The sequence below is a fragment of the Heteronotia binoei genome, chromosome 8 (assembly GCF_032191835.1).
Source record: "Heteronotia binoei isolate CCM8104 ecotype False Entrance Well chromosome 8, APGP_CSIRO_Hbin_v1, whole genome shotgun sequence".
NCBI classification, from domain to species: Eukaryota; Metazoa; Chordata; class Lepidosauria; order Squamata; family Gekkonidae; genus Heteronotia; species Heteronotia binoei.
In genome coordinates this window covers 46785984-46809566 of record NC_083230.1, presented here as the reverse complement: position 1 = coordinate 46809566, position 23583 = coordinate 46785984, and the positions used below count along the sequence as shown (strand labels likewise).

General features: G+C 43.3%; 1 protein-coding gene across 1 annotated transcript in view; it reads right to left on the bottom strand.

Annotated features, from left to right (window-relative positions):
• The window catches only part of LEMD3 (LEM domain containing 3), a 28615-nt gene extending 7602 nt beyond the window's left edge, over window positions 1-21013 (bottom strand). The window contains exons 1-9 of the mRNA XM_060244991.1: window positions 19396-21013; window positions 8343-8371; window positions 7385-7439; window positions 5506-5573; window positions 4901-4980; window positions 4362-4510; window positions 3738-3839; window positions 3166-3268; window positions 2835-3013 (exon numbers count right to left, since the gene is read on the bottom strand). Coding sequence (XP_060100974.1) covers window positions 2835-3013; window positions 3166-3268; window positions 3738-3839; window positions 4362-4510; window positions 4901-4980; window positions 5506-5573; window positions 7385-7439; window positions 8343-8371; window positions 19396-20926 — 2296 coding nt within the window. The 5' untranslated portion in view covers window positions 20927-21013. The remainder of the gene's footprint in view (window positions 1-2834; window positions 3014-3165; window positions 3269-3737; window positions 3840-4361; window positions 4511-4900; window positions 4981-5505; window positions 5574-7384; window positions 7440-8342; window positions 8372-19395) is intronic.
• Between the last annotated feature and the right edge of the window lie 2570 nt (window positions 21014-23583).

Here is a 23583-nt window from a genome sequence, read left to right as displayed (position 1 = left end):
AGCTTCTTACCATCTTCGGCTGGTCAGGCAACTGGCTCCCCACCTCTCCTCCCATGACTTAACCACAGTGATTCATGCAATGGATTACTTTAACTCATTGTACACAGGACTGCCCTTGAATCTGACCCAGGAAGTTCAATGGGTACAGAATGCAGCAGGATGCCTCCTGACTGCAATGCCTCTGCTGCACTAGTTGCCAGTTGAGTACTGGATCAGGTTCAAGGATATGGCATTAACCTTTAAGGCTCTATGTGGTCAGGGACCAATATATCTGCAGGACTGCCTCTCCCCAGCATGTCCCCTGGAGTGTGTTATGCTACTCTGAACAACACCTCTTAATAATCCTCAGCCCAAAAGACATCCACCTAACCTTGACCAGAGCTGGAGCTTTTTCAGCTCTGACTCTGGCCCAGTAGAACATGCGCTCCCACCTGAGATCAGGGCCCCGCAGGACTTATTAGAGTTCCACAGAGCCTACAAAATGGAGCTGTCCTGCAAGACCTTCAGTTAGAGTGGCAGATATCTAACTGCATTAGCTTCCCCTGCCCTAACCCACCTTATCTGATGCACTATATCAACCTTATATCATATCTGGCGGGCTTGTTCACCTGTTGCAATATATGACCTTCCTAGCATCTGTACACTATGTATCTTTGGTTACAGAATTTGTCAGTTCATTCTGATATATACATGTAAATAGATTCTTTCAATTTTACTGGGATTTACAGATAATGTATTGGAATTTTATTATGTTTTATTATAACCTGCCTGAGTCCACTTGTGGAGAACGGCAAGATAGAAATCTCATAAAATAAATACAAATAAAAAGAAGCAGCCAACACCATAGCTCAGTTCTATTAATGTTAACTTGGAAGTACAATTAGAATTTACATCCAAGAAAGCGTATACATGCTTGCTCTGTGAGGTCTGGTTCACACATGTCTATCAGTTAGTAATTTATTAATGCTTGAAGACCAACAGGTCATAAGCATTCAAACAATATAGAGAAAAATTTACATTAGAAAGTGATACCGCTAAGTGCCATAAAGAAAAATTTTGCAACTGCCAGAGTCACCTTTGGATCAGTATCTGCTAAATCTTGCTACAACCTCTTGTTCTGTGGCAGAACTCCAATTTTGGATATAGACTGTAAATTCACATATGTAATTAAATGAGGTGGCCAAATTCCAGGCTTGGATCCCATGGAAAATGGACAGTATCACTTCATATTGTAAGTGGAATACTCCAGTTCTGAATGTTGCTTCATATAAAATACTACACATGTACAGCCGGAAGTCAGGTTCTGGGCTCTTTGTTATGCAGGTTTTCTAATTGCAGGGAGTTACATAGGGAAGCCCTGGAAGGGCAAAGTCCAATTCCTCATGAATTGTGAAATGGTGCAGTGCTTTTTAACAACCCTATTCACCTACATTTGTGAATCAAACTTGAGGATAAAGCTATACATAATAATGGCAGACCCATTTGCAGCTGCTGTAAGAGTTCTCTCAGCCCCACCCACCTCACAGGGTGTCTGTTATGGGGAGAGAAGATATAGGAGATTGTAAGCTGTTCTGAGACTCTGATTCAGAGAGATGGGTGGGGTATAAATCTGCAGTCTTCTTCTTCTAATGGGGCCTGTACTACATATAAGGTGCAGAGATACAAGAAGATATTAGATTTATATCCTGCCCTATACTCTGAATCTCAGAGCGGTCACAATCTCCTTTACCTTCCCCCCCCCCCACCACACACACACAACAGGCACCCTGTGAGGTAGGTAGGGCTGAGAAAACTTTTACAGCAGCTGCCCTTTCAAGGACAATTCCTATGAGAGCTATGGCTGACCCAAGGCCATTCCATCAGCTGCAAGTGGAGGAGTGGGAAATCAAACCCAGTTCTCCCAGATAAGAGTCCGTGCACTTAACCACTACGCCAAACTGGCTCTCTTTTTTACATCAAAAAGCATGCAGGGTTAAATCCCCCCCATCATATTATTCCTGGCTGCACTCTATCAAACAGGAGTTTGGCAAGGGAGGGGGGGAGGGGGTATAGAGAAGGTTTAGTCATCCTCCTCTGTGCGTCTTTTTGCTCTAAAAATTGAACTGCTCATAATTGAGGCAGACTTAGCTCTGCCACACCTTGAGCCACAGATATTTTAATTGGCTGAATAATCTGACATTCTGATTAAGTGGTTTATTTCAGATAGTTAGACTTTAATTCAGACAACACTGCAGTTCTCTTGAAGGTCACATGGATCAAATTTATTGTTTTGAAAACACCTGCAAGGCAAGCAAGCTAACAAACAGCATCCCAACACTAACACTGATACGTAATTGTAGGATTTCCATGCCCGGTTGCCAGCTCTGCTAAATACTGGCAACTAAAACAGCTGTTGCCTAATCCAGACAATTTTGCTGGTTTCCTATTTTATACAGGTGAACCATATGCTAACAGAGGACACATTTGAAAGGAACTAGCTGTTTAGTGTTAAATAGAAGTTTATCCTTGAGGTTGTTCTCTCCTCCTCAGAGTTGTTCTCAAAATATGCACATGTGTTCAGGTCTACCACATAATCATTGTGCAAGTTATATACTCCACATGTTGCAGCTTCTGCAACACAAAAAACCTACACAAAGTCAAGGAACAGGCACACAGTATGTACAAGATTGAAAAGAATTCACTTTTCCAAACTTATTTATTTAAAAATTTTAGGTACCTTAAAGAAGCATTACAGAAAGTGAATTATGTAATGCATCTAAATTAAGCTTCTCTGATATTAGCCAAGTCTGACAACTTACAACTGGTATGTTTTACAAAAATACATTGTTACATACCTTGCCCCTGCCATACTTTAGATGGTATAACCAACATTTTGTCACAAGGTGTAGAGGGCTGTACCCATCTCCAAACCAGGAAATCAGCACCACCTATTCTCCGTGTTTCTGCGCGAACTCTAGATTCATTTGCAGCAAGGAAATCAACAGCTCTATTCCACACTCTCTTCATTTTTTTCCTTAAATATAGAGCAAAAAGAAAATAAAGTATGTTAAAAACAATACCACTGTTGAGGTAATTATTAGAAGGACTATAGCTCTTATACCATAGGATGAAGTTAAAGACATTCATATAATATGACCTACCATGGTACACATTAATTTTCCTTACCTGTCTTGAGGTGGAATCAAAGAATCTCGTACATGTGGAACAGGCATATATGGCTGCAAATCTTTGTTTTCCTGGCATGCTTCATTGTGGCTTCTTAGGACATCTAAAAGAGTTGCAGTTAATATAAATTAAGCTGAAAACAATCATATTGATAAATCTGATTAGAAGTATTTAAGGACAGTGCAACCAATATAATCCTCATGGATGAGCCTGAGGGGTGCAAGTAAGAAATACTCTAGGCAGCTGACAATCTAAGATCAGAGCCAACCAATTGCACAAATGCAAGTTTCCACAGTGGGGGAATACCAATGAAATGTGGTGGCTTAACTAGGACAGAATTTTTAGAAACCTCTTCCTCCCGTGCTCTGCTTCTGCCACACCAACACACATAATATATTTGGACACTCTTCCACTTACATTTAAGATAAATGGCGATCATAAAATGCTTTCAATATTTACACAGTGAATAGTTCTGAATTTCTCAACCTGTTGGCTGAAAATTATGCAAGCTTATTTTAATTAGATTTTTTATATAGCTATTTTATGGAGGGGAGTACATTTTAAAAACTTACCGATAATTTTTACAACCATATCATACATTTGTCTAGTTTCCTCTTCCTCCTTAGACCACCGATATTTCATATACCTCAAGACTGCCCAAATAATTCCTATACCTGTGTTAAATCATTTTAAAAGTCAGTTAAACCACCCATTTATTAAGATTCATGGATCGACCAAATAATACAGATAATTTACATTCAGCAACAACCTAGAACTGGTTAAATATTTTCAGCAGGAATGAGACTCAATATAGAATCAGAAAAACGATAGTCTCATCTTTTCTTTTACTACTTTGAAGTATGCACAAACTTCTGTTTTATACAGAGTTTAGATGAGGAGCAACACAGTAATCATTGTTTGGTATGAATGGATAATGCCTGTGAGTCTACCAATGAAGCGTTTATGCAATTTCTTTGTAATGATGGAAATACATAGTTGCATTAATGGGATTTTGATGTCCCTGCCTATCCTAAAGAAAGTATTTAGAACATGGTTTTTATATTCCTTCTTTTTTTCAGATAAGTTATCACACTTCACAGTAGATCGCCATACTCTTAAGCACTGAGCCACAAACATTGCTGTTGCACTTTTAAGATTACATATTCAGTATAAACTTTGATATGGGTGACACTCACCTAAAAGCAGAATTAATGATCTACATGTTACGGTAACAAATGCACGACGAAAACGACATGTAAATGACATTTGTGGCCTGGTTGATACCAGGTATTTTACATCAGTTGTATTAGTTATGGATTCCTCATCAGAGCTGTAGCCAACACACCTACAGAAAGAAAAATTCCAAATCCTTATTTTTATTTTATGTCTCAATTCTGGTGATCACCTAAGTCATGGCTCAAAAACTCATGAATATACGTTTTCTTCCAGCATTAACCATAGTTGGCTGAGGCATCCAAATCAGCAAACTATGGCTAGAACTCACTATTGAGACCACAACCAGAAACTCACTTCAAAACTGTTGTTTCCAACTGTGATTTGACACATTAACCATAGTGCATCAATTCAGACATCACAGCAAATTATGACCAGCACTAAACAGGAAACAGAATGGGAAGAAGGGCACACATGAACCTGCAACTTGTTCACATACGGATAATGTCTGAATTGAACTGTGGGTTTTTTTAAAGCAAAGACTATGAAACAAATAACTTACTTTATGCCAACATCTTCTCCACTTTTTAGAATCCATTGCAGGGATTTATTAAACTCATTTTCATATTCTGGACCTAAACTCTAAAACAAAGAAGAAAACTTAAAGATAGTGTGGACCTTGGACTCCTGCCTTTCTAGTTTATGAAAAACAACATTTACACTCTGAAAATGAGAATCCATTGACCTATACGTGTAGTGAGAACAAGGGAATTGTTCATACAGCAGTGGGCATATACACGTTCACACCAGAATTTATTTATTTGGGGGGGGGGGTGTTTAAAGCAAGCTCTCTGGTCTCTAGTAAAGCATGCTTGGAAATTGCTATTGAAGAATATTACCAGAATTGAAATGACATAATATACTCCATTTTAAAACTACAGATTATGTTCAATAATTTAGAGAGACACAAAAACAGTGCACTTGAAACAAAATAACTGTGTCTTCCTCCCCTTACAAGATCTTCTGCTTTAGGTTAGTGTCATGTTTATAGTTACAGATATCTAAACATATACTATCAATGTTCAATTTTACAAGTACAGTGCATCTAGATAGCCATTTAAACTCAATAAACAAATAATTCCCACTTAATGATAAACATTTGCTTACTTTTAAATATTCAGCTGCCTCCTGGATAGAAAGACCTTTCTTGCCAGAGTTGCCACACTCATGATCACCTGGTTGAATGAAATATTTCTGTCTATTATTATTTATTCCTTCTTTAAATTACATAACATGTAGCCAAAAATGAAATCATTGTTAAGTAACTGAAGAAGATAATCTCTGGATGTAGCACTACACAAATAAAGTTTGTGTCTATACAACAGTGCATCTCTACCATCAGGTGCATGTCACAAGTATAAGCTTTAGATCATGAACCTGAATAGCTTTAATTCAACAACATTTAAGAATTCTTGTATCTGCTTAAACTTTTCACACACTTGAAATTAGATCTCTGTATTGTCCACAGGGTATGCACACTGCAAATGCTCATTTAATTTCATTTGTAACAATTTTTAAATCAAAACTGAATGCAAAAGAGTTAAATGAATATACAACTTCTCACTGCCTACAAAACAGCAAGAAAAGTGTTTTAAGCAATTTAGCTTTCCTAGTTTTGAGCTGTTCACTTTCAAAATGGCATTTGACATTTTAGGAATTGATTGTACGTCTTTGGCTATATACAGTGAATGCTATTACACCTATCACTTCAGTGTTTTATATATGCGAACACAAAATATAAATGTAAAAACAAACCTGATCCCCTCCCATCAATCTGTAACAAAGGCAAACCTTCAATTGTGCCCAAGGATTCAGGAAGAAGTTTCTGAAGTTGTTATGAAGTACCAGTAATACAGCACCATTTTAAAATGTTGCTTCCACACATGAATACATTTTCAACATTACCAGTCTGGTGGGAAATATCACTACACAAAAGCTTATACTTGAATAAAACAGGTCTGCAGAGTGGTCACAGTGTCCCACCCACCTCTAAATACTTTTAATTAAAGCTTCCAATTAACTGAAGAAACCTGATTGAATCAAAAGATTATCAATGGAATGCAGAAAGTATCATCTGTTTAGGAGAAGACTATCCACAACTCATGCAAAAGTACTACATACAAATATAAAAGTAAATCCAAAGGTATCTTTGTTCTGCTTGCCGAAGTGGGTGATTAAAACAAAAGCCTGGACAATCTCTTGCACAATCAGAAGCAGGAGAACTGCTATAGACCCTACTATGAAATTGCAGCATCATTACACAGTGTGTCTAACACTGCACCTGTTACTACCTAACATAACAGCGAACTCTGAATATAAAACAGAAATATTCTAGCAGGAGATAATTATTTTTAACTAGTACCAGAAATATTTGTAATCTAGTGTACCGCCACTGTGGAGTTAAAGTGTTGGATCCTACGAAATGTGAGTGCAATGGCACTAGTGGACCTCAGCCCCTTGCCCAGCAATTTCTTAAACCCCGCCCCCCAAAGTTGACAAATGGAAGCCCATGCATAGAATGTAACAGTGCCATTGGAAGTTGCTGTGAAGAGGAAATTAGGCAACTTCATCCCTTCTCAATTTTAAGCAACTGATGCCAACCAACCTGCACCCACCCATCTATGCAAAAGGAGAGTGGAAGCAATGTTCCTAGCACACTCCTATGTCCCAGCACATTCTGTTAAGTATTGCAACAATATAATCAACCTAATGCAAGTGAAGTAGCTATTATTATAGTGTTCCTGCAATGACGAAAAACAAACATTACCACAAATACTTCTTGCTATAGATCAGGAGTGGCCAACGGTAGCTCTCCAGATGTTCCTTGCCTACAACTCCCATCACCCCCAGTCATTGGCCATGCAGGCTGGGGCTGATGAGAGTTGTAGGCAAAAAACATCTGGAGAGCTACCGCTGGCCATCCCTGCTACAGCTGAATGCACATGTTTTGGAAATCCAACTCCTTCATATAGTTTAGAAGTCTTACCTGCTATTTGTGCCAACCTATCATGAAGTTTGTATAAGCTGTTCATGAGATTTTCCTAGAAATTTAAGAAGCTAATTAGCAAATACTGAAACTATTTAAAGCACTAAATTTATTAACAGAGACTAATATTGCATCACAAACATTTAGAAACCCCCCATTCACATGCAAGACCCTACCCACCAACCCATTAAGCTACAATACACTTCAACAGTAAGGGCACTGGAGAATTCTCTATGGTTAGATGTAACAAAGCAGTTACACCTTTTAAGTCTTTATTAAACTTAGAACAGTGCAATTCTTAGGATTATACTATTAGACTACTTTCATCTCCATGGGTCCTAAGACATGGGAGGAAAGCACTCAACTGCCACTATATAAAATGGCACAGAGAAGAACAAAGGCAGAGCAAGTGAAACTTTAGGTTATGTTTGGATACAAGAGTGACATTTACAAGCCTCTGTCATTTAAAGACTAATCCATCTTGCCATCAAAGACAGTAAGAATTCAACTGAGGAGATCTAATAGAAGTGCCAGACTAAAACATATATGTTAGAAGCAAAGCAGCATGAACTGATTAGTACACCTCACATGAAGTCTGCAACTGAAAGCAGCACTTTGCATTCAGACAGATGTGTCTTGAGTAAAACTTCAGAAAAGATTTGTCTAAGGTAAACAGGATCTTTCAATTCACCTATTTTCTTCTCTATGATACAATTTTAGTATGGGTATACAAGGGATTGAAGCCTATTGTTAAAATGTAGCCAAGCCCTTACTTCAATGTCACACCAAACAGAACTCTCCAATAAAACTAATCCTTTGGAGAGGATAAAACATTTATATAATAGTTATCAGGCTATACATTTCTTATAGTAAAATAACGTAAGAATTAAGTAAGCCTATGACTCAACACTTTTCAAGAGACTAGCCCTCTTAATATAGACATTAAAGATATACTTACTTGTAATTCTTCTGTGAACAGACTTTTACCTGTTAATAGAAATAACAAAGTTAACAAAACCACTTCGATACCAATATTTGAAACAAAATGTTTAACAAAGCAATCAATACCATGTCAAGTTGAAGACAGCAAATGTGTGAGCAAGGGGGACCCAACAGATGTTGTTTAGCTTGACTTTCAGAAAGCTTTTGATAAAGTTCCTCATCAAATGCACCTAAGTAAGCTTGATAGTCATGGGGTAAAAGGACAAGTCCTCTCATGGATCCAGAAACTGGTTAAGTAACAGGAAACAGAAAGTGAGTATAAATGGGCAATTTTCACAGTGGAGGGTGGTAAGCAGTGGGGTTTCGCAGGGCTCAGTATTGGGTCCATTGCTTTTTAACTTTTTCATTAATGATTTGGAGTTGGGAGTAAGCAGTGAAGTGGCTAAGTTTGTGGATGTCACTAAATTGTTCAGGGTGGTGAGAACCAGGGAGAATTGTGAGGCACTCCAAAGGGATTTGTCAAGGGTTGGCAAGTAGGCATCAACTTGGCAAATGAGGTTCAGCTTGGCCAAATGCAAGGTAATGCACATTGGGGCCAAAAATCCTAACTATAAATACATGTTGATGGGGTCCAAACTGATGGGAGACTGACCAAGAGAGAGATCTTGGGAGTCCTGATAGATAACGCACTGAAATTTCCAAGACAGTGTACGAGTGCAATTTTTTTTTCAAAAAAGGCCAACGCTGCAGACTATTAAGAAGGGAACTGAAAATAAATAAGCCAGTACCATAATGCCCCTGTATAAACTGATGTGGCCTCATTTGGAATATTGTGTACAATTCTGGTCACCACACCTCAAAAAAGATATTATAGTATTGGAAGATGTTCCGAAAAGGGCAGCTAGAATGATTAAAGGGGTGGAACACTTTCCCTATGAAGAAAGGTTAAAGTGCTTGGGGCTCTTTAGCTTGGAGAAAGGGGTGACATGATAGAGGTTTACAAGATTATGCATGGGATGGAGAAATTACCGAGAAAGAAGTCCTTTTCTCCCTTTCCAACAATACAAGAACTCATGGGTGCTCAATGAAATGGCTGAGGTGTCCAGTTAGAGTGGATAAAAGGAAGTACTTCTTCATCCAAAGAGTGATTAATACATGGAATTGTCACAGGAGGTGGCGGTGGCTACAAGCATGGAAGGCTTCAAGAGGGGATTAGATAAACATATGGAGCAGAGGTCCATCAGTAGCTATTAGCCACAAGATAAAGATGGAACTCTCTGTCTGAGGTGAGTGATGCTCTGTATTCTTGGTGCTTGGGCAGGGGGCACAACAGCAGGAGGGCTTCCAGTGTCCTGGCCCCACTGGTGAACCTCCTGATGGCACCTGGGTTTTTGGCCACTGTGTGACAATGTGTTGGACTGGATGGGCCAGCCTGATCCAACATGGTTTTTCTTTTGTTCTTATGTTCATAGTTTACATTTTAAAAAGGTGAATAGCAAAATCAATTGTATTAATACTAAATGACACAATATAACCATAACATTTAAGAGCAATCATTCCTCCCCCCTTAATGAAAGTACAGAACTATAACTTTTGACAATTCAGGCATGCTATTATTACTACTTAAAACTACCCAAAATACTTCAGTAAATATTGTACAGAAACTCAACAACACAGTACAGTACTGTACCACATATTGCAGCTAGCACCAGTACAGTCTTGCCCTGGCCAGCAACTGCAATATATTTCTCTCTACATTTAAAAGCAAGTTGGACAAACAGCCCATGCTCAAGTTCTTGCCCCCAAATAGCTAAATCATAAGATCAAGATATTAATATATTCTACAAAATACAGTTCTACTATGTAATCCTTGCACTGTTTAATACAGGGGTGCCAAACCTACAGCCTGTGGGCCAGAACATGCCTGCACAGGGCTTTAATTCATCCCATGGCTCTCCCTCCCAACTCACTCCCCTGCCTGTCGTTACCCTTCAGAGCTCAAACCGGAGCTGCCGCTGAGCACAGGAAGGAGGGCAGGGCTGCCAAACTTCCCATCTCCTCTTGGCCGGCAGAAGATCCTTTGGGTTCCTCTGCAATACATTGCAACACAAAAAATGCTGCAAGGAAAATGTGGAATGGATTTTCTATTCCCAGACTAGTCTATCTGGCCCTAGAGACCTTAATGGAAAATCCATTCCACATTTTCTTTGCAATTTTTTTTCTGCAGTGTATTTCAATGGAGTCCATGCAAGTCAGTTTGCATTCCTAGTTCCCATTATTTCCAAAGGGCATCCAAGCCACTCTTTGTAAAAAAACCCCAAAAACTGAACCACTGCCACTGTGAGTAGATTTGGGGTGCGGGGGGGGGGGGGAGCTTGCAATGCCAGCCATTTCAAATATTCCTAGGCTCAGAACATTTTATATTTTTAAGTTCATATTTTTAGTTTCTGCTGTGATTTTTGTGTTTTGGTTTTTTTTAAAAAAAAAAACCTGCATTACCAAATCCCACTATTCCCCACTTCTCCATTTTAGGCAGGCATCTTTTAAGGCAAGGGTGGGGAGCCTTTTTTCTGCCAAGGGCCACTTAGAAACTTCTAACATCATTTGTGGGCCAGCAGGAACTCATTAGCATATTAGGCCACACTCCCTGATATTAGCATATTAGGCCCTGCCATCTGGGATAATCAAGTGGAAGTTGAATTGGTAAAAACTGGCTCCCACCTCCCACCCCTCCTTCCCTCCCTTCATGCAGAAACTGCAGCTGCTCCCACCAGACCCAAGGCACCCAAGTACCCCACCAACCATCCTTCACAAAACCCACCACTCAAGCTACAGAGACAGAGAGAGAAATAAAGGGAGATAAAGAAATGAGAGGGAAGAAAAGGAATTAAAGGAAATAAAGAAAGGGGAAGAAAGGGGAGGGAGAAATTGAGATAAAAGGAAATAAAGAATGGGGGGGAGAAAAGAAAAGAAAGGGGGAGAAGGGAAAAAAAAAGGGGGAACAAAAACATGAAAGGGAAACAAAAACATGACCACCACCACCCCGCCAGCCAACCTCCCTTTGGAGGCTGCTATGCAGTGTGGCCTGCCCAGCCCAGTGACCCCTGCCAGCCAGCTGGGCCCAGGGAGGCCGCTGCACAGCTTGCACAGCCCAGCAATTCCCACTGGCCAGCTGGGCACGGGGAGGCCAGCGCGCAGCCTGGAGACTGCCACCGGCTGGGTGGGAAGGCTGGCGTGCAGCCCAGCCTGGAGATTGCCGCCAGGCTGCGCGCCAGCCTCCTTAGGCCCAGCTGGCCTAAGGAATGCAAACTGCATAGCGCTGGGATCGCTCCCTCCCCGCTCCGATCCCAGCGCTTGCTTTAAACATCACAGCTGAAGCCAGGCACACAGGCAAGGAGGAAGCACCCAACCCCTCTGCAAACCCAGCGCTTTGCGAGCGCCGGCTGTGGAGAGGGCAGCGTGCTTCCTCCTTGCCTGTGTGCCTGGCTTTAGCTGTGATGTTTAAAGCAAGCGCTGGGATCGGAGGGCGGAGGGAGCGATCCCAGTGCTTGCTTTAAACATCACAGCTGAAGCTAGGCACATGGGCAAGGAGGAAGCACGCTGCCCCCTCCGCAGCCGGCGCTTGCAAAGTGCTGGGTTTGTGGTGGGGCCACGTGGAGCGATCCCAGCGCTTGCCTGAAGAAGATGCAGCCAGGCAGGCAGGCGCGGGGGAAGCGCCGGATCGGAGGAAGAGGCAGCAGATCACCCCCCCCGGAAGGTACGTACCTTCGGACCATAAGACGCACACACTTTCCTCCCCACTTTTTTTTTGGGGGGGGGGGAAGTGCATCTTATGGTCCGAAAAATACAGTATGTTTGTATTTTGTTTAAAAATATATTTAATTGTGTTTGTCTGTGTCCTTTATAACATTTATAACCCCTCTACCTGGCATTACATTTTATGACACACATGGCCTGGCCCAACGAAGTCCCATTTAATCTGTTCCTCATAACAAATGAGTTCAACACCCCTGATTTAACACGTCATGTTAACATTTCTGCTTTATTTCAGATCTAATAAACAATGCAATAGAATTTGTACTGTAAAAATCTCATTGATTCCAGATTTTTACAATACAAATTCTATTGCATTGTTTATTAGATGTCCCACCCTGTTGATTGTACTGACTTCCTTTATATAATTCACCTTGTGTCGCAGTGAGTACAAAGGACTATAAATAATGTAACTATACGATTCCAAATGCAGCAGTTAAATACACCCAACTATTGCCAAAAGTAAGAACTCGAAACACTTCAGGAAATTACAGGTGCAAGTCAAAAGAAATACAGGGGCTGGATCCAATGGATCATTTTTGTGAATTCTACCCACACAACAAAACTTCCTAACCCTACTGCAACCCCCTTCCCAGTGATGTTCCTGGGGAACCCAAGTCTATATATTTCCAATGTGGGGGGGGACCCTTTAGAGCCTTTCCAGGTATTATGTCTTCAGGTATACATGTAAGGTGTTTTAAACACAACCACAGAAATGTAAATGCAACACACATTAATATCTTACAGGTAAACCTGTCAAGAAACTGTAGTACCACTGTCAAATATATCCAGAAGCAGACTTGGGTCTGCGTTTAGTAATGTGTGAAGTTTCCCTTCGCAATTAAAACACTAAATCCCATTGAATGAGGTAAGATTTGGGGCAGAAATACAAACAGATTCCCCCCCCACACACACACAATATAATTTACCACATGCCCCAACATCATTATGCTCAGCATTTTTCTACCCACCATTCAATAATGCAAAGAAGAAAATAAATGCATAATGTCCTCAGGATACTAGGTAAGTAGTAGCACATATTATGGGGAGGGACATTCATGGTTTTCCAGTGACAGCCCTAAAGTTTTTTATAACGTACAATCATACAGCAATGGTATGATTTGTTGGGCCAAGCCATGCATGCCATGAAATGTAACACCAAGTACCGGAGATATAAACTTTATATAGGTGATTTCAGATACCGAATGGCAATAGCAGGTGAATGACAATAGCAGACCTGATTGGATTAGGTGTGATATGCAGAGGGGTAGTAGATGTGGAATACCAGTGTTGGGAATAAGACAGGCAACTTAGGTCTCAGTTCCATCCAGGAGGATTCAGTCAAAGAGAATGTAAAGAATCAATAGACATAAGTCTGACATTAGAACTACAACATTCAGTTGCCGACCTTAGAGTAGCTGTGCTCTTGCAAAAGAATTTCAAAGGGAGATTAGAAAGAAAAAATGCGGAATTGCAACTGATAATGAAGCTCAAGACAATGCATCCTCCTGGACTGAACTGAGAGCTAGTTTTCCTGCCTCGTTACCAATGTGTGCTGTTATAATTTGGAATCGGAAATCACTCCACTCTTCAAGATGTAAGGACCAATACAAGTGTTCTAATCCCTAATCAGGGTCTTTTTGAAAGAAAATAAATCCAGATAAACCAAAATAATTTTCAATGCACACTGTACTTGTCAGAATAATCTATTCTTCCACCCACCCACCCTGCCTCCCTTCCTCCAAAGAAGTGTATTTGCACACAAAAGCTTATACCTGGATCTTATACGTTGCTGATCTTAAAAAAACCCCTTTCTCCTCCCCCTCTGTCCCCCAAAGAGAAGAAGCGGCCCTGGAGAAGCAAGCAGAAGGGTGTACGTGTGTGGTGTGTGTGAGAGGCAAACATGTCTTTTTATCTCTCCTGCATGAACCAGCCCAATGCTGGCCCAAGGGTGTGTGGTGCTCCAGGCAGGCGCCCCCCCCATCGCCCCCGCACCCTGTGCCCCCTCCTGCAGTGCTGCAACGCAGTGCCGCAACGCAGTGCCGCACTCCACTGCACCCCCCATCCCCATGCCACGCGGCAGCAGCACCCTCTTCCCTTCGCTCCCCCCCCCCAGCACGTTCACAGCCTGAAGAAAGTGAATCTTATCTTTAGAACGATGGGGCTGAAATGAAGGCTTCTCCTCCCTCCTTTCTGGAACTGGAAGGGAGAGGGAGACAAGCCTTCATTTCAGCCCCATCATTCTAAAGATAAGATTCACCCGCTTCGGGCTGTGAACGCACAGGGGGGGAATGAAGGGACGGGAATGCTGCTGCTGCCTCACCGTGTTCTGTGATTGCGGCAGCAGTGGGGGGGGAGGTGAAGGGAATGGAGGGGCGGGCAGCAGCAGCAGTGATGGCGGCTGGAGGAGGCAGGCAAACTAGGTGCTTGCCTGGGGCACCGGGAGGGGGTGGGAAGCCCAATTTGGCACCCCCACCCTCCTGGCACCCTAGGCAACTACCTAGTTTGCCTAGTGGGCAAGCCGGCCCTGAACTAGCCACACAGCTTTCTCCAATCAGTCTATACTATAGAATCCATATGGAGAGAGGGGGGGATGCACTGAGGGAGCTGGGGGAAAGGTACAGTGCAGCAGCGGCTCTGGAAAGGAGGTAAGAGGAGGAGGTTGTTTAGAGGCCGGATTTGAGCCCTTGGGGACCAAGATGTTTGACACCCCTGGTTTATGCTATCTGAAGAGACAGCAGATTCATACAAATCTCAGTACTTTTCAGCTCCTACATTACAATCCTGAAAGATATAAATTAACTACACACACAAGAATTATATTGTTTAATCTGACCAAGCAAAAATCTCTGAAATTACAATCATTGCACTCTAGAGGTTTAGAAATTAGCTGCAAGACACTTTCCAAGCTCACAGAGCCTTTCTAAAATAATACAATTGTGGAAATGAAGTCTTAACAAAAGCACAACCCTGAAAAATTCAGACTATGAGCTAAAACTAGTTCTTTAATTTAATCAATGGCGAGTCCACCATTTTGGTTTAATTTTTTTTTCACAAGAAGCCTTGAAGACCTTCCCTCCATTCTCTTTGGTGTCTGCCATGCATTTGACAGCCACTTTTACAAGTGCATGGCAAGCAGTGTATGCCTTGTGGGGGCCTCCATTCTCTGTGGTGGAAAGTGCTGTTAAGTCACAGACAGCTTATGGTGACCCCCTCACAGGGTTTTCAAGGCAAGAGAAGTTCAGAGGTAGTTTGGCATAGCCTGCTTCTCTATTCTCTAGTCCAGGGGTGGCCAAACTGTGGCTTGGGATCCACATGTGGCTTTCACACATATTGTGTGGCTCTCAAAGTCTCCACCACCCCATCAGCTGACTTAGAAGATGCACAATTAAAGTTGCTTTCTTTCCACCTCTCCCTCGCTCCATCTTTCCCCCCCCTTTCTTCCTGCCTTGTGAGTCTCAAACATCTAATATTCATGTCTTGTGGCTCTTACGTTAAACAAGTTTGGACATCCCTTGGAGGCAGTATCATGTACTTCTTAAAATAATACCATGACAAATCACAAGCTTCCTCTAAGATTTTCTGTCTGTATATGGCCTACAAGATTAAATCTAAGAGAGCAGCTGATAGTATAGGGTCACAACTCATACCTTGATTGACTGGGAGAGATTCTGCACCAGAGACAGCAAGAAGCTTAACAGTTAATAAATTTTAGCCAGAAGCTGTCTGAAAAGGGATGGGGAAGGAGACTGGAAAACTTTCAAAGTGGCTCACAGAAACATAAATAAAGACTAGTGTCACAAAAAACTGAATTTCCAGCATTCCACAGAAAACTATTATATGGATACAGAGTGGTCTCTTTCCTCAACCCCTGAATCATGTGCACCAGAACAGAATCGTTCAGCATTATACCTAAAGTATCTAAGATGACTAACTTCAACATTCCCTCTTTGGTGGCACTTAGCCAGCTAGATTTCTAGGTACCAAACTACAGGATCCCATTGATCTGTCAGCATGTTTCCCAGCCAGTGCTCTGAGGAGGAACCTAGATGACTGTGGGTGATGACAGCTCTGCAAACACCCATCCTTTGACACAGGGAGAAAGAGATTCTATCTCCTTCCTCTGAGGCAAGGTGACCTGCTCCCATTTCTATGAAACTTAAGATTTTCTCAATAGCCATATGTGCAGATTGTCCTCTAATTACAAAGGACTGGAAGACACCCAGGAGTCCACAGATGGCATTTTGAGAAATAGTGCTGTAAACCTCACTTAATGAGCTAAACATTTTAACATGTTCCTAATCAAGAACATATTTATAACATGATAGTTTTTAAGAATTTATGCAAAAGCAGAACTTAAAAATAGATGCACAGAAACTAAAGGAACAGGTACTTTCAATGTTCTCTGAGAGCCAGTGGGGTAACTAGGGTGTTAGACTAGAACCTGCTGGGAGATCCTGGTTCAAATCCCCACTCTGCCATGGAATCTTGCTGGGTGATCTAGAGCTAGTCCCACACCCTTCACAAGCCCTGTAACCAGGATTTTTTCAGGAGGTTTCACTAATTAAATTTAATTTAATTAAATTAAAGAGGCAGGAAAGGGAACAGGGTGAGGGAAAGGAGTAGTTGGCAGGATTAATGCAACTTGCAGGGGTGACTGGGGGGGAACATAAGGTGAAGCCGCTTCACCTCTCTAGTCCCTAAGAGATATAAGCTGCTGCTGCTCCTTGCAGAAGCCATGGCTCGGGTAATGTCATAGGCAGCCACAGCAGAGAAACTACATCCACCAGGAAGCCTCAAAGTGAAAGGTGTGCTTGCCTGAACTGCAGGGACACCCAAAGGTGAGATTGGGGGCAGAGAAGAGCCCAGGTCTAGTACTGCCAGAGGGGCCCTGGCGCCCATACAGAAATCACCTCCTTCCCTCCAGCTGGCACTTGGCCTCTCTGGCCCTTCCAGGAGCCGGTGGACAACCATCTAAGAGAGTCCCTGCCATGGTGTTCCCAAGAGGGAGGGGAGAACTTTACCACTGGGCCACTCACTCTGCCTTCAAGCAGCCCCTGACAGGCTCCATCCCTGTTCACCTTCCTCAGCTTTGCAAGTGCAAAGGAGTGGCAGTGGGCTGCATGCTCAATTACCTGGGCTTGGGTTTGGGGCTTTCATCCCCTCCTCTCTCAGCAAGGTCCCATGCTTCCTTCCCCTCTATCACCACCTCCTCTTGAGGGCTGGCAGGTGAGGAGGAGAGCCATGGATAAGGAGAAGCAGCTGAAACATGGCATGGGGAAAAGGGGGTGGAGGCGCCACTGGTTATGGCCCTGCTCTCCACCTAACCTACCTCACAGGAATGCTGTGAGGGGAAAATGGAGGAAAAGACAAATATGCCAGCTGCTTTGAGTCCCCACTGGAGTAAAAGGCAGGGTAAACATGAACTAAATAAATAGTTTGATACCCATCTGCCAAAAATCACCAGCATACAGAAACACAATTCCAAGAATCTGTTCACCAGTGGTATTTTATACTTGTTTGATGTGGATAATAACACTACTCATGGCAATAAAATTAAGAACATATTAGCTGAAGGATGGTTTTATATTCTGATACAGATTTCAGAGATTACTTTGTTTGCAAAAATATTTAGTCACCTAAATATTTGCAAGGCAAGAAATGCAGTTTAAGATGCAGAGTTGACACTCTTTTATCCAGGCTTTCCTGTTAACAAGAGATTTTCATGAGCTATGCAACTACTATTTATTTCTCAGAGGGGAAAATCTCTCCATCTTTAGTTCATCAGAAAAGGATCAACATGGAAGAAAACATCAAGATTTTAAAAATTCAAATCCAAAACTCAGAAGGCCCACTGAACTACAAGCTATACAAAGCCATTTTAAAAAGTGTTTCTTTTCACGCAGGAAACAAGAATCTTTAAAAATTTTAGTATTTCCTTTATGTTCCTGTACTTTTATGCAGAGCACATTAAGGTGCAAAAAACCTGGGTACTGAACAGAACACATTTTGCTCCAACTTCTTTTAACTAATGGAAAACATGTTTCTTAATGCTCACTGCCCTGGTCCCTCTCTTCTGAAATCAGACTCTTTCTTCTTACCATTACTCTGCTCTTTCAGCCACTTGGATGTCTTATTTTAGGTCACATAACAAAAATTAATATGAAATTGCTTCCAGATGCTATTCCAGCAGATCTTAAACCAAGGACACATTTGATTACTTCACTAATTCATACATAACAGTTTCCCAGGTAGGAATAAATGTATTACATGAAGAAGACATTGGATTTATATCCTGTCCTCCATTCCGAATCTCAGAATGGCTCACAATCTATCTTCCTCTTCAACAACAGACACCCTGTGAGGTGGGTGGGGCTGAGAGGGCTCTCACAGCAGCTGCCCTTTCAAGGACAACCTCTGCCAGAGCTATGGCTGCCCCAAGGCCATTCCAGCAGGTGCAAGTGGAGGAGTGGGGAATCAAACCCGGTTCTCCCAGATAAGAGTCTGCACACTTAACCACTACACCAAACTGGCTCTCTTCATGCAGATATTGGCTTGGATCCCACCTAGAATTTCCTTGGATATAGGTGGGGGCACATTTTGCTGGTTTTCCTCTCTCCCACAGCAACCTCTCAAATGCTCTTAGTGAGGGAAGGAGAACATCCCCCAAACATCTCCTACAGGAACAGGGAAACAGCAAAAATCAGAGAGTCCCTTGCACCCATGAAAATTTATATGGGCTCCAAGCCACTATTTTATAATATATACTACTCAATTCATTAAGTCCTAAATGAGTATCAACCATATGAAATCTTTGTAGCATATGAAGTAACCTCCTACAAGAAAGTAAATTAGCCAAAATTCAAGAATTTCAGCATCAAATATTTATTTAAAACTCATTTCATCCCACCAGAGCAGAAACCAGGCCTAAAGATAACAAGTCTCCACAGGAGGCACAAAGGCAAAAATTAGCCAAGCATGCACTAATAGCCACCTGATCAAAGGCCTCCCTGGGATCACTAAGAGTCCGAGAAAATACAGTAAGTCTACATACAGGCAACACTGAATTAGGTAACAGAAATGAAATAAAGAAATAGTTGCAATTCCTAGTCTCAATTCTGAAACAAAAAACTAGTTAACCAGCAAGTCAGGCTTCTTGGTTCTCTTGACTTCTACAATGCATCTCTATGTTTCACTCGTTTACTTGTCGTGCAAGCATACAGCAAGGGATCCCTGCTCCATATCCTAATACTTACTGTCAACTCCCACATCGTCAGTTACTCCCGAACCTCTCATTCTTAGGTAAGTGAGTCCCAGTATCAGAAAGAACAAGCATGCAGCAGTTAGAAGGAACATAGACAGGTAATGAGCACTGAAGCCTCCTGTAGTGGATATTTCTTCTCTCTTGAACTGCTGAAACAAATCCTCCTCAGGCTCCAAGAGCTTCTGTTTGCATGTGTTTTTCAGGTACATATGATTAGAACCTGTGTGGTTGGAGTGATTCACTCTAATGGATGAGGAAGCCGTAGCACCTGGAGAAAGGCTGTTGGCAGCAGTATATATCCTGGGTTCAGCACCATAGCCCCCAACTGCACTCGTGAGGACGTGATTGTTGGCTGGTTTCCTGTTAGTGCCCAAAGAATCCATCATCTTGCTACTGTCCAAGTCAACAAGCAATGGCGGCAACAAAAGTGGATGGGTTTTCTTAGAAGATCCACAGCGGTATCTGGGAAGGAGTGGACTCGAGTCCAAATATTCACCTCTTCTGCTTGCCGCTGCTCTGTCCTCTCCCGTCTCGACCTCTTGATTTCTCCTCCTAGCCACAACAGCAGAAGCATCAACCACTGTCCTGTCGCTCAGTGAAAGGCCACCAACTGCACCTGGCTCCGGGCAGGTCTCTATCACGCCATCGCTGGCTGCAGGCCCTTTACTGGCGCCAAAAGGGGAAGCAGATTTGTTCAGGTTTTTCCTGGCCAGGTAGTGGCGGGCCAGCGATTCCTCTTTCCACACCTGCTGTTTCGTCTCCGCAGCCTCTTCCTCGTCGTCTTCCTCTTCCTCGGAGTCCGAATACTTATCCCTCTTACCAGGGCCGCCGTAGGAAAGGAACCTGTTCCCATTCACGGTCCGGTTCTTACAGCGCTGCGGCTCTCGCTCGGCGGCGTCCTCCTCCTCCTCCTCCTCCTCGCCGTCCCTGCCTCCGCTGCCGCCTTCTGCTTGCTCCCAAGTCCCCGACGTGACCGCCGGCCGTTTAGCCACCGCCCCCCACCAGGCATTGGGCTTCCTCCTGGCCGACGCCTCAGACTGCAAGCCGCTGCTGTTGAGGGCAGCCGCAGGCCTTGGGTCTCGGCGCGAAGCTGAAGCCCGCTCCCTTCGGCTCGCAGCGGCGCCAGCCTGGCCCCTGGGGCTGGCCTCCACATCCGACTCATCCGAGCTGAAACCCAGAAGTACTTTGCCGCCGCCGAGGGGAGCTGCGCGGGCCCGGCCGCTCCCACTTGCAGCCGGCCGGGACAGAGAGGGAAGGTCCGTGCCAGGCAGCCTCGTTCCCAAGCCGCCGCCGCCGCCGTCTCCTGCTGCTGTCGCCGCCGCCGTTGCCCCCGGGTTATTGTTGTTACTGTTCCGGGTCTTGCTGGCGGCAGCCCCGCCTGCCCGTTCTTCCTCGCGCAGCTTCTTGAGCTTTTTCAGGTAGACCGGCCGGGTGCTTTCGGTGACAGGCCCCGGGGAGAAACCGAGTCGCCTCAGCTCGGAGAAGAGCTCCTCGTCAGTGAGCTGCGCGGCGGCCACCGCCATTTTCCTACCTCCACAGCCGCCGCGGCCGCTTCCTACCCACGCGCCGCTCTCTAGTCTCCGCCCAGCGGGCTGCAGGCTTGCTGGTTGTCTAACGAGACTTCCGGTTCCGGATTGCAGTTAGTATAGCCTTCCATGTGAAGGGAGAGCGATGTTCCAACACGAAGGGATTAATTTAAAATAGATCTGGTTTACAGAAATGATTTAAAACCCCAATAACATATATATTTAAAGTTATACAGAGATTTAAAAAAAAATCAGGGCAGAGTTCATATTTCTCTCTCCTCCCGAAAAGACTTCCCTCATCCAGCTTCATAAGAGTGTAGTTTACGGGGTCTTCCTTTATGCTGCAATGTTGTGAGATGATGAACATTACTCCCCCAAAGCGACACGCTTTTTGAAAGCTGTTGGGGAGGCTCCTGAGCTAGAAATGCCAGCCTCCAGGTGGGAGCGAGACCTGGAGGTCCTTTGGAATTAGTTTATCTCCAGATGACAGAGATCAGCTCCCCTGGATAAAATGAATGCTTTGGAGGGTGAACTCGGTGGCATTGTACCTCAATGGGGTACCTGTCCTCCCCAGGCTCCACCCCCAAATTTCCAGGAGTTTCCCCACCTTCAGCTGACCTTTTTCAAGATTCGCCCCGACCCTGCAGGTGGACGGGGGACCAGGCAAAAAAGGGAACGACGCCTCCGCCCCGCCATCCAAATACAGTGGAAGGAAAAACTGCATCTCTTGGCTGTCTGCCTGATAAGCAGCTTTTACACGCACAGACGATTTCCCATCTCTATGTGTTATACAGCGGACGTACAGTGAAATTTCAGTGAATCTCTGCAAACAATCTCCTTTCAGGATGTAGGCACCGACCTTTTGCTTTAAAGCTTTCCAACTGTCTTTCAATGCTCATATGTAAAGAGAACCAATTTTCTACGCTAAATAGTGGTTTTTACTTTTCCTTCTTCTCTCGCTCAAAACTCAGTTTCCCTGTTGGCTTTTTAAAAGACTAGGCTTACAGCTTCGAGCAGAAAAATTGGGGGAGGGGGGAGTAATAACTCCGGAGGGGCTACTACGATCCGTTGCAGACTCCAGTTTTTGCCAGGTAGAGGTCATGAGACTATGTCAAGCCACTGTAAGGAAACTGAACCTTCGACACCTGCGATGGTGTACTTTAAAATCCTGCCCCTCATGCAGAGGTTTTTAACCGGAATCTAATGTGACGGCTCCTGAGTACGTTTTCTCTCTTTAGTCCCCGCCGGCCTGAACCGACGCGTGCGCACTACAGTCTGGCCTAGACCCGCCTGTCACCCTGAATGCGTCGCGCCGCCTGCAAGAGGGAGGGGGAGGGAAAGGTGGCCTTATGAAGATCGAGAGACGCCCATCCGGACGCTTCGGTTTTGTAAAGAGACGGGAATTCTTATAACAATCCCAGGAACAGAACATAATATTTTTTTAGTGGTGTTTCACTTTGCCTGACCATCTCGAAGGCCATCGCTCTGCTTTACAAGGAGAAGAGAGAGGAAAGAAAGTTTTGTGAAGTTCAGTAACAACAAATAGTGCGAAACTAGAGGGTCTCGCTCCGCACAAATATGCGTTCTCTCTCTGTTACTTTATGATACTAAATAAGTTCTGTATTCTGCTGTAGAATGTCTACAAAGGAACAACCATAACAGATGTCTAGCAACCCTCATACTACTTTGTATGCAGCCAGAAACAGTATCCAAAATATTTCTTCGAAGGATCCTGAATAAAGAAGTCACATGTCTGTGCTCAGTTTCTGGGAAAGGGAATGTTACTTAAATTTCGTGCATTTGTTTCTGTTGTATGGATGACTTTATAACTTTCAGCAGGGTCTGGGTAAAAGTCGGATCTACACGGATCTTCATGAATTCATGAGATTTTAACATTGAAATGAAATAAAACCAGTATTATTCTGTAGATCCTGTCTTAGACTATAGGCAGGACTACAAAAATCATGCCTCCACGAACTCGTGGCGCCTCAGCAGTGCAAAAACAGGGTTCCAAAGCACAGATCCTCATGAATTCATATGATTTTTATAGTGAAATGAAATCAAACCACCATCATGTTGTAGATCCTCTCTTAGACTATAGGCAGAACCAGAAAAATCATGCCTCCACGAATTTGTGGCATCACAGCTCTGAAAAAACATGTTTCCAAACCACGGACGCTCATGGATCCTCATGATTTTTGCTTTGGGCCACCCCAAGATCACCAGCCAATCACACATCATGTCCATGGGCAGATTTTGCACCACAGAAATCATGGAACCACAGCTTCGTGGCTCCGCCAGGGACCAAAAACTTGGGTTATGAACCACAGATCCTCATGGATCCCCATGATTTCTACTTTGGATCCCCCCAAGTCCTTCATCCAATCACATATCATGTCCATGGGTAGAACTTGCACCACAGAAATAAGATCCACGACTTCGTGGCAGCACCAGAGACCAAAAACTCAGTTTTGAACCATGGATCCTCATGATTTTTGCTTTGGATCCACCCAAGCTCATCATCCAATCATTACATATCATGTCTATGGGGAGAGTTTACACCACAGAAATAGTGGATCCACAGCTTTGTGGTAGCACCAGGGACCAAAAACCTTTTTTGAACCACAGATCCTCATGGATCCACGTGATTTCTG